Consider the following 12,123-nt stretch of genomic DNA (forward strand, 5'->3'; position numbering starts at 1 on the left):
TTCAAACAGATCTGGCTGGCCATGAGCTATGCTATGCTATAAACAACCTCAGTGTCCCACACTGAGTAATTCCAGAGCACACTCAGGAGCTCTGGACACTTGTGTTCTTTAGTAGTAGGTAAGTGACAGTTTTGCTGATTATTGTGTTTTTTCAGATGTGTGGGGTCAAGGTGGAAAATGGCATGGAAAGTGAGAAGTAGTTATCAGGTTGCTGCTATTGTGCTGTGGGTCTTTATAAACCAATGCATATAGGAAAAATAGCTGAAACAAAGAGCATTTAGTCCAAGGCAGTATGTTTGGTGGATATCTTTAAAGAGAGTGAGATTCACCCTGTGCATTGTTCTCTAAATAGATTTACACTTGTGACAAATCCAAACTTTATAATTTAGCAAACCTTTCAAGTTCCACTCTGACTCAGTTATAATAAACCACTGCTATTACATCTCAAGGACATATGCTGGTGTGAGGATGATTTTCAATAAAAAAAATGGCTTGAGAGGTCAGTCATTTATCTTTGCTGTCTGTCAAAATCTAGAGTGGAATTTAAAAAGAGTTATAGAACTTCAGTTTCTGAAGACTACTTACAGTTAATCTAACTGGCATAGGAAATATAGCCTGCTACATCTTTTGTGAACGCAGCCTATCATTTAAAGTCAAATATTGCCATTATTGTTAATATAACATTATTGTTGTTGTTGCTACCTCAAGTATTAATGTGCTATCATGGACATGTTACTTTCTGTAGGTTAAAAGGTAGTGACCAGCTCTCCTCCTCTGAACAGCAGTTAACTGAGTACAGTTTCAAGGAACAGGGGTGGATGATAATGCTTATTAACCAAAGAGGTAGATCATACCAAAGAGTTTCATTCACTTTGCTCTCCTCAGACATTAGAGCTAAAATAACTTCACTACTGGAGTAGTGGAAAGCAGCATCATCTCTTGCTTGTCTAAATTTTCTGCCATCTTAAACCACAGAATTTAATATCTTTGCAGTTGGCTATGACAATTTCCCTCACTATACAACTAATGATCTTGTAATGACGCTGGAAATAGCACTGCTATAGGTCAGACATAGGTTATTATTCTCCTGCAATAGAGGCAGGTGACAGGATTGAATTCTTAGATCAATACATGTAAAGTGGCCCCCAGGGAGCAAAAGAAAATGATAAATTTTGAGGGTAATTAATTAGTATCAGTTAGGACAGAGAGTCTAAAATAATATTTATGATGTGGTCATTCATAGAGATAACTTCAGAGGCTGTACCCTCAAAGGGTAAATGGAAGTTAAGTAATAGTAGCCTCAGTTCTCAGGAATTGTTCAGGAACCTTAAGAAAAATAAGAAGTCTATGAAATATTATGTTAAAAACACAGTGGACCTGAAACAAGTTTGAGAAACTTGAGAGTGTAATGTTATGCTTAATTAAGATAATCTAATTGTGTATGAAAGCCTCAGTGTTTTGCTCAGTGACAATGAATGCAAGTTTATTTGCCGTGAGTCTGTGTATGAGAAGTTAAGGGGGATCCCTCTAATCAGTCCTTAGAACATGCTTTTGGTTTCCCAGAACTCTATTGTATGCTACCTGAGACAATTGTTTACATCTGCTGACTACAGCTAGATTAATAGATTCAACACCTTTACCAATGTGTAATACATTTTTAGCTGTTTTTCCTTTGATAAGAAACAACCTGAAAATACATGTCCATTTCTAATACATCATCCCTCTCTCAGTCTTACGAGACTTAGACCTCTCTTCAGAAATATCCAATGAAAAAAAAAAAAAAGACAATGGATTTTTGTCAGAGACATCAGTCCACTGTTTCATTAGCTTCATTGTCAGTGGAAGAATAATTAGTCAGCTCACTGGAGTGCTAGGGGAATACATCTATAATAAATCCCCTTGCATATGTAACATCTATCATGCTTGATGGCAAACATATTAGTGTTACAAGAGTTGAGAAAGTATAAGGAATATTGTAATTCAGCTGCTAATTAATCCATAATTAAAGACCTAATTAATGAATAACCCTGTGAAAAATCAAGATGTGAAGACTGCAGTGATAAAGAGGACTTGTTTGTGAGACTGGTTAATTTACATCTAGAATAGGAACTGATTAATGAAAACTGTCAGTAAAGCATTATGCTGCAGCACTGGACAAAGAGAAATATGCACATAAAAATGTGTGGAAACCAAGTTCAGCCCTTGCCTATCTGTTTTTAATTTTACAGTGCTCATAGCTATTTTTACCTGAAATATAATAAGTAGGTAATAAAAAGATATATTTTCTCTTAATTGTGGTGTGTAAACAATGCAAAAGTAATTTATTTGTGTATGAAAGAGAATAATGTCAGATTCTATTCACAAATATCTCTTTCATGAAATGGCTAAAGAAGAAAACTGAAAAAACCCCATAATTCATCAAAGTGTTCATGATTAAGTTCTGTGATACAGAAAGACACTAATTTCTGAAATTAACTTCACTGAAAGTTGGACTAATTAATAGCTTGAAAGTGTCACTGTCTGTCTGTGTTTGTTTATGTAGGAGCCAGCTGGCTGAGACTGTACTCTTGAGAGAGCAGGAAGGAACATTTCAAACTCCCAAAACATCTGGCCTCATGTCCAGGTGTCAGGACTGCCTTCTCCAGCCCTGGAGCAGCTTGTCTCTTTCCTCTTGTATTTATTCTGTGCTGTAGCTACATTTATTTGATCTCTGGGCACCCAGGCCTTCAGGGGGACACCCACTGTGATCCATTTCTTTGCCCTGCCCACGTAGTCCCCAGGAGCCAGCAATCACACGCAGGCATGCATGGATCCCAGACCTGGATCCCAGACCTCAAACCCTCACTGTCAAATCTGCACTTCTGGTGAGACTAGTGACAGATTAGCAAATTAGCAGGAAGAATAATTCCCTGCTGGTGTAGAACAATAAGAGATTGTTACTAGAAGTAAAACAAAGTAGGAAAGAGCAACTTCCCACTTCGCAGTCCTCTCCTGCTCCACAAGTGTCACAGAGAAGCACTACCACATTTACAAGCTGTGCTCAGTTAGCAAAATATAGTTGTATATGGTGAACATTGCCACAATCTCTATTGCTCTTTCAATCACAGCATGTTTCTCTAATTTAATCTTTTCCTGATAACATAAAAAATGTGTTCAGTTGCTATCCAAATGTCAGGTTTCCTCTGAATTATTTAAAGACTTGAGAGATAAATGACTTGATGATTCTGAAGCACAGTGTGAGTGAGTTTATTTCCGAAGAAATTATTTGCAGGATTGATAAGAAATATTTCACTTGCATTTCCCCCCATGTAATCCTGCTAGTAATATTCATTAGAGTGCAGCAGATCTCCCACAATGATTATCTGAAAGAAAAAGGGCCCAAGTGAACCAGGTTGTTAAGCAAATTGAGGAAACAAAAACAATAATTTAATAACCCACAAAGAACAGCAGAGGAAAGTATACACAGTGGTGATTTTTTAGGGCTACCAGGTGCCGTGTGAAACCAGGAGAGCTGTCAATAGAGACTAATACTGGCTGTATCTGTAGTATCAAAACTATGTTGGACTCTTTCAGTCTAAAGAGTAGACAAAGGTCTTGTTCTACAGAATACTGTGCACACACAAGTTGGCCAGCATTAACACTGATACCAGCTATGTTCAGAGGACTTTAAACTCTATTATAATAAAGCCAATGTAAATTTGACTTACCGTTGGCTGTATTCTACCTATTGCAGAGAAGACAGATAATAAACAGCGAGGAGCTGTAGAACAGTTTGGTACAGTTAATCTTAGCAGAGTCATCATATCTAAGAATACTTCTCTTGTGCTCCACTACTTTTTCTTTTCAAAAAAGACTTTGGGTTTTTTTTTTTTTTTTTTTTTTTTTTTGTTTTTGTTTTTGTTTTTGTTTTTTTTTTTTTTTTTGTATCTCAGATACTGAGAAAAGTCTAAAAAGGCTGAAAACTGTTCTTTCAATGAAGTTGCTGTTTTGAAAAGTACTTTTTCTCTGTGGAAGGCCTTCCATCCAGAATTCAGTGTTGTTTTTAGCTCATGTATCCTTAAACTGTTTTTTGAAAATTGGGTAGCCCATGGGACCTCGTGGTCCAAGTGCTGGTGGCTGAGGTGAAATTCCTTTGACATTAAACACAAGGACCTACCAAAAGGCATCCTAATTTTGAAACCTAGTTGCCTCCAGTGGTCCTGCATACTCAGGTTGGTGACACTTTCAGAGGTATTGAAAGCCATTTCCCCCCTTTATATTAAGCCATGGGGAAAAAAAGAAAAAAAAGAAACAGGCAAAAAAGCACGAGGAAACAAATACAAGTGGTCATGTCACATCAATAGAACTGGCTGCTATCAAAGATGGCTGTAGAAGTATCTGTGGCAGACCTCTAAACAAGGGCTGGAGACATCAGTAGCTGAAGGGAGCAAGGGCATTTAAGGCACAGCATATTAACTTTCTCCAGTTTTACTGAGGAGTTGATATATTAAATATGCATATATTTGTAAACAACAACATAGATAACAATGAATAAAAAGTAATAAAGATTATAGACATTACAAGGTAGTTATCTTCTTTTCCATCCTATATATTTTCAACACCTTGCTGAAGAGAATCTGTTTTAGAGCTTCTGAGTACTTCTACTATTTAAAAAAGAATGTCTGAAATAAGAATGTCTGAATAAGGAAGAGCCAGAGAGATTTGCTTAGTAGGAGAGGGGCTTGGTAATGTGTTCTAGTGAAGGCACAGGACTCTGGAATGATGAAATTGAGAATATTTTGTAGGCTATTGTATCTTGAAGTGAAAGTACGCCTGTGGGGAGGAAAAGAATCTGCTGTTTACAATGTAGAAGGAAAATTCCATTTATACAGATTCCTGTGATTTCCTGTGATTGATGAAAACAGGGACAAGGTTGACAAGGCCTGCTGGTTTAGAAAGAGATGTTGCAAAGGCCATAGTGTTCAAAGGGAGTTTTTATTCCCCCTCTTCCTAAAAAAAGCATAAAGAGCGGGAAGGAGTGAAGCCAAAGGAAATTTCTTTCCTCTGCCACTTCTACAAGTTTCTCTGGTTACAAACTCTTATGTTGCCTTGTCAAATAATGCAATGCTTATTTAAAAAAGGTGCTATTTTTAAAATTTTGAGATTATTTATTTATTATTTTACCTAAAACATTTCCTTAAATGTAATGTGTGGCTACTTATGAAGGGGAAAAAATCTTAGAAGAGCTAAAAAAAAAAAAAAAAAAAAAAAAAAAAGGAAAAAAGAGTATTCTGAGTGGTTAGCTTTGTTTCTGGGCCAATCATTTCAAAACAGACCAGATGAGGTTGACTTCCCAGTATGTTGCCTTTTAAGGATGTTGATTAAGGTCTTGCAGATAACTTCTTGAGAGGTGTAAATGGGTAGGGATAAGATTGTTTGCTTCCAAAGATACACACAGAGAACTAGTTTCTCCATATATGATTCTCTCGTGAATGACATTGCCTCCTTTTTGGGTTCCTGAATTCCTTTTTCCCTGGATAACACTGTATATTAATTACCACATGCTACTGAATAGCTTGTTTTGTGATCTTTCTCACTAATAACTCAAAAGACTGATGAATATTATAACCATGCATCATCCAAGAAAGGTGTGCTGATGATCTACAGCATAATTTAGATGTAGTTGTTACTCAAGTTGGGATGAATTTAAGCAGCAAACTCAGTGTAGTTATGAAGGAGGGTCTTGCGAATGCAGGTCATGATTGCTTTTTTAGTCAGGCCTTGTCCCTAATGAAAGCAAGGTGGCATGTTTCTGGTAAGAAATAGTTTTTGTTTTTCACTTACTGCCATATGGGTGGGTCAGGTAATCCTGAAGTATGACAAAAGCCTATCCTTAATGGTCATGTGTATATACAGAATGAGAAAGAAGCAATGCTGTATTATAAAATGATGGGGAAATTGGAAGAGGAGAGGTGCAGCAGGATGTACAGACTTGGGTCAATAACTGTATGACTGCTTTGAGCAGAGCAGGTGGATGAGGTGGCCTCTAGAGACCCTTTCTAACTTTATTGTCATTTCTGACACTGGACAAAATTACAATAAGTGATTACCTGTGAATAACCTAAGGTCTGGGAGGAAACATAACTGTGCTCTTAGTTGAAGGGAAGAAGTTATAAAGAAGTGTATGATTAAGACTTTCCTCTATACAAATGTAGCTTACCACCTGTGAATAAGAGATGATGGCTTTGAGTTTTCCTCTACAGGCCTAATCTGATGTTTGGAAGAAAAAAACTAATGCATGTGAATTTAAACATGTATTTCTAGAAATCAAAATCATTGTTATCATTGTTATCTGACATAAATTCTTGCCATGCATGAGTAAGTATCCTGAAGAACCTCCACTTAGTATCAGTTAAGCCTAGCTTTAGCAAGTTTTTGTTTCTGGGCAACATCTCATCATCAGGAAAAGGGTGGTTGTCAGAATTTTGGCAAATACATATTCTGCCATTGTGCTTGATACTTCATGCCCATGTTTTAGGCAAGGATATAGGGTAAGCAACAGCCCTGTGAAGATTGCTACCTTTCCAGAGTTGTAGATGTCAAAAAGCACTTCACATTTGTCCTGATGTATATTTCTAAAGCCTTAGTCATCCTGTAATCTGATCAGGATTTGTGGCTTTGCTTCTCTTGAAGAGATTAATTCTGAGGCATTATGATGGACAGCTCTCCCCTCCCACCCAAGTTCCTCCTCTTTTTGATTTTACCATGGAAGAAAACCCCACAATTCCTTGCATGTAATTACAAATGTAATTGCCTTAGTGTAATAGGTGAGTAAATGCAATATGTAGATAAAAGCAATATGTGGATAAAATGAAGTCTTCCAACCTAGTGCTTAATAAATCAGTGTCTCAATAAATAATGGATGACTTAACCTGTGAGACAAGAAGGTGAGAAACCCGAAAAGGAGAGCTTTCACAGTATATTCAGGCTCTTTGTTGATTAAGGCCATCTAGTTCATTAAGGCCTCTAACAGAGGTCAAGTGTCCAGCTGCAACTTCACTGTCTTGCAAAAATTCAGCTTCTGCAACAGCCTTTCTACCAAAACACACTTCTATGAATTGTTCTATTAAAATGAATTAGACCCTGCAGAGTGACTGCTGGTCTGCAGTTACTGTGAAGGGGTGAAGTCCTTGTCAGTGGGTTTCTTCCTCCTGTAAACAGAGGTGAACATTTTATTTTATGAGGTAAACAGTTCCTGTAAATTAGTTGTGAATGTGTTCTAGAAGGACAAACCTTACCACAGAGAGTAAGGTCACTGTTTTAATTACACTGTTTTAATGGGGTTTTGACTCAGCTGTTGTCAGCTGTTATTTCCAGATAGGTTAGGAACTATTTTTGCCTCATTTTTAGCACTAGCAAAGATAAACAAGCAATAGGTGCACCTTTATGAACAACAAAGATAACATTCTATATAAACACCCTAAAATACAGAAGGCTATGTAAACAGAAAGATAGTGGACACTGACCAATTTCTGAGCCAGTACTTGTTGGTATTTGAAAGGGCCTTTCTTACTGAGATGACTAACATGGTGAGCAGGTACCTTTGCTCTGCATGTACTTATGCATAATTCTTTTTAGTCCATGCTGTGCATTTACTAGAGGACATGAGAGTGTTTTCCTGGATCAGAATAATTATTCGTTTATATGTTATGTTCTACAGAGGGGTGTGTAGGTGAAAGGGGGTGAAAAACAAAAGGGACAGTTGCAAAGTTACAAGGAAAAAAAATACAGAGGAGAGAAAAATTTCCGCTTTGTCCTCAATATTATAACAGAAGGACAGATAATAAATAGCCCCAGCTGAAGGACACAAAGCTTGGAAAAAATGATCATAGTGGCGTCTGAGAAAAAAATTATAGACATGAGCTTGAAAACATGCAGGAAAAGAAGGGGAGGATTTATCATTGACTGATAAGTAGATGGTCAAGCAGGGTTTTATTCTACTTTTCTTTTTTTAAATTTCTCTAAGCTTATAAATGGTATAATAAATGTGTTCTCTAATAAAACCTCACACAAAGTTTAAATAACTTACTTTTCTCTGTTGATTATCTAGCTACATTTCATGAGACCCAGTATATTGTGATGATTATGCTCACTCCAGTGACTCTGAGCTAGAAAGTATAGTTTCTGCCAATTCTTTTATCAAGATTTGTATTAGAGATTTAGTAGGTGATTAGTTTTTTATGTTGGTACTTAACCCTGTAGGGAACAGCATCTTGTAAACCATGCTGTGTTTCATGCAGAGAATCACAGAATGACTTGGGTTGGACAGAACCTTAAAGATCATCCAGTTCCAGGACAGAGATACCTCTCACTGAACCGGGTTGCTCAGATCCGCATCCAGCATGGTCTTGAGCATGGATAGGTAATCCACAGCTTCTCTGGGCAACATTTTCCTGTGTCTCACCAATCTCACAATAAAGAATATCTTCAGAATATCTGATCTAAAGTATGTCTTTCAGTTTGAGTCCATTCCCTCTGTCTTATCATTATATGTTCTCTCCATCTTTCTTGTAGGCTCCCTTCAGGTACTGGATGGTTGCAGTTACCTCAAAGCCTTCTCTCATCTAGGCTCAGCAGCCCCAATTCTCCTGGTCTTTTCTTGAAGGAGAGGTTTTCCATCCCTCTAATTATCCTGGTGGTCCTTCTCTAGACTAGCTCCAACAGGTCCATGTCTTTCCTGTGCTGAGGAACATAGAAGAGGATGCAGCACTTCAGGTTGGGTCCTCATGAGAGCGGAGGAGAAGGGAAGAATCCGTTCCCTCAACCTTCTGACCATTCCTTTTGATGTACTCCAGGACACATTTGGCTTTCTGGACTGTGAATGAACATTGCCAGTCCTGTCCAGCCTCTCAGCCACCAGTACCACTAAGTCCTTCCCAGCAGCGTTGGCCTCCATCTATTCATCCCCCAAAATATGTTTTAAAGTGTTGTCCTGACCCAGGTACAGTACCTTGCCCTTGGTCTTGCACTTGCACTTAGTGCATCAAGTGGCACTTTGCCAAGTGGGAAAGTGGGAAAATAGGTGGGAAATTCCCATAAGCCTGCTTTTCAAGCTTGTCCAGGTCCCTCTGGATGACATCCCATCTTTCAGACATGTCAACAGCACCACTCAGCTTGGCATCCTCTACAAATTTGCTGAGGGTGCACTTGATACTTATGTAAATGTCATACACAAAGCTATTGACTAGTATTGGTGCCAATACAAATTCCTGCAGGACACCACTTGTCACTGATGTCCATCAGGACTCTGAGCTATTGACTGCTACTCTCTGGATGTCGCTGTCCAGCCAATTCCTTATCCATCTACAGTCCACCTGTCAAATCCATGTCCCACCAAACTAGAGAGAAAGGCATTGTGGCAGACTGTATCAAAGGCTTTACACAAGTCCAGATAAATGACATCTGTAGCCCTTCCCTTGTCCACCAGTGTAGTCACTCCATCACGGAACGCCACTGGGTGTGTCAGGCAGGACTTGCCCTTGGTGATACTGTGCTGGCTATCCCAAATCATCTTCCTGTTCTCTTTGTGCCTTAGCATAGCTTGTAGGAAGATCTGTTACAGAACCTTTCCAGGAACAGAAGTGAGGCTGACAGTTTGGTAATGCCCCAGATCGTTCATTCTAACCTTTTTAAAGATGGGTGCAGTGTTTCCCTTTTTCCACTCACCAGGGGCACTTCCCTTGACTTCTATGACTCCAGATATCAGGGAGATTTGGTTGTCAACTACATCAGTCAATTTCCTCAGAACTCTGATATGCATCTCATCAGGCCCCAAAAACTTATGTGTGTTCAGTTCCTCAGATGGTCATGAACCTGATCTTGTGGGAGGAATTTTCTCTTCCAGTCCACATCCTGCAGTCCATCCAGTCAGGAAGGGTGGGGAAAAAAGGTTGCCATTAAAGAATGAGTAACTAAGATTTCTTCTTGTCCATTGCTACCAGTTTTCCAGCATTTTATATCAGAGGTACATATTCTTTGACCTTCCTTTTCTGGCTGACATCAGTTCTTAGCTGCATGGAACCTGATATACTGATATAAAGATTTTGACTGTTGAAATAGGTTTCTATACATCTTGTGGTTTAGAAATGGTATTCTCCAATTTAGGGTTCCTTCTCAAAACATACCAGACAATGTGCTGCTCTCTCACTGTCTGCCTTCCCCTGTAGCAGGATCAAGAGAAAAATGGGAGGCACAAAAAGGTAAAGATCATGGGTTGAGATAAGAATGATTTAGTGGAAACAGCAAAGAAAAAAATTAAACACAACAAAAATACTAATAACAGTGTACAGCACAGGTGAATGATTCACCTGTGGTTGCTCATTATGACCTGGTATTATCTGACTCTGCACTCCAGCAAATTGAAAAAGGCAGATGTGGCTACCTCAGCATGTGCTGAGGTGAATAACACTGGGGTTCTGGTCATGGCCCTCCTGGCTGCTGCAAAGTCAACCCTGTTGACTGGCTAGAATAAGGGTATGTTAGTATGTGGGGACCATGACGTGCTCACAAAAGCTTCCCCATGTCTTAGGTAAATTCTTTTGTGTGTTACAGGGCTGGTCTTTCAATGCCTTTCATAGATAAGCACATACTTACAGGAACACTGGAATTTCACAATTTCCGTTGAAATAGGATAACTTGAGGTCATGAAGATCAATACACAACAACTCCAGATGAATTGCTTTTGCAAGATTTAAAATGAATAAATTCTTTATGAGTATTCATTTTAATATTAGTCACAGAAATTATTAAAAATGAAAAGCCTTTAAAGCTATTTTCATCAGCGCTACTTAATCAAACCAGTATTTTTTTGCAACTTTGTTTCTATCTTGAAAATGAAAAAATGTAAGGAATACAAAAAATTTCAATGTGTATCTCTTGCTATGGATTTTATGTAGAAGTCAATTGTGTGCCGCATTAATTACTACCAGCACAAAACCCTAAATAAATTGAGTAAGATGGAAAACATACTATGTTAATATTTCTTTTGACTTCAGCTCTTTTCCCCAGACTATTTTCATGAAACATGATAGTTTGGATTTTTATTTTTCTCATTATTCCTTTTCTGAAGAGTTGACTTGCTCTTACAGGAGAAGCTTAATGTCAACAATATGGGGCATCAGGTGGTAATATTTGACTTTTCTGTCATAAGAGGACTGTGGGAAACTCGAGTTAAGAAGAACAAAGAACGTCAGAGGAAGGAGAAAGAAAGATTAGAACAAAGTGCATTGGAGAAGTAAGACAACCTTTGTACATTGTTCATTTTACCTAAATCAGTTCTTATTGTTCACTAACATTGCCATTTGCTAAATATAATAGATAGAAATATTTATTAAAATATGATTAATATTAATAATAATTGTTGATTGTTAACATTTTGGGGGTTGGGTTTGATTTCAAAGACATCTTTCTTCCTTTCCTGACATGATAGTAAGAGAAATGCTGCACAAACAATACTTATGTTTAATTACTTTCTGCTCTGTCCTACATAGATTGTGATATATTAATGATATATTTTATTGTTTACCATAGACATAAATTGAAGAGAAAAAGAACATATATTTGTACCTTTCTATTTCTCATATCCTGCATAACAATATAGATTGATAATTACAGAATTCGTGAATACATACTCATAAGTTTCAGTACTAAGAAATACTTTAAGTCTTTTTATTGTGTTGACAGGAGAAAGAAAAAGAGTTAAATTAGTGGACACATTCAATTGCTTCTGAATAGGTAAAAGCAAAGAGAATAAGAATTTTTAGTTTGTTTTTTTTTTTTAGTTGGGGTATTAAAGAACACCTTAATTATAATTCTTACACCCAATGATAATTTTATTGTTTTTATTATATTGAATTTATTTTTTCTTTAAGCAGTATTTTGCTTTCCATAAGACACTGTTAAATATTAAACTGTTTTGCCAAGTTTGGAAACATATGACTTATGATTTTCCTCCTTCTAAGAAGAGAAAAAAGTAGAAATCATGCTCTGTTTTAAAAATAAATTGCACAGGGTTAAACAGTGCCCTTGTTTAAGAACATAACTGCATTGAAAATTTTGTGTGGTGTTTCAGGACTCCCAGGATAC

General features: G+C 37.5%; 1 protein-coding gene across 2 annotated transcripts in view; it reads left to right on the forward strand.

Moving 5' to 3' along the window:
* LRRC2 (leucine rich repeat containing 2) overlaps positions 1 to 12,123 on the forward strand; it is a 74,158-nt gene continuing 62,035 nt past the window's right edge. Inside the window, exons 1-2 of one of the 2 annotated variants that reach the window (XM_066338682.1) lie at positions 1 to 118; positions 11,108 to 11,272. In XM_066338682.1, the coding sequence (XP_066194779.1) occupies positions 11,148 to 11,272 (125 nt within the window). In that variant the 5' untranslated portion in view covers positions 1 to 118; positions 11,108 to 11,147. The remainder of the gene's footprint in view (positions 119 to 11,107; positions 11,273 to 12,123) is intronic. The other variant, XM_066338681.1, reaches the window with a different exon arrangement.

Source organism: Sylvia atricapilla, chromosome Z (assembly GCF_009819655.1).
Source record: "Sylvia atricapilla isolate bSylAtr1 chromosome Z, bSylAtr1.pri, whole genome shotgun sequence".
Taxonomy (NCBI): domain Eukaryota; kingdom Metazoa; phylum Chordata; class Aves; order Passeriformes; family Sylviidae; genus Sylvia; species Sylvia atricapilla.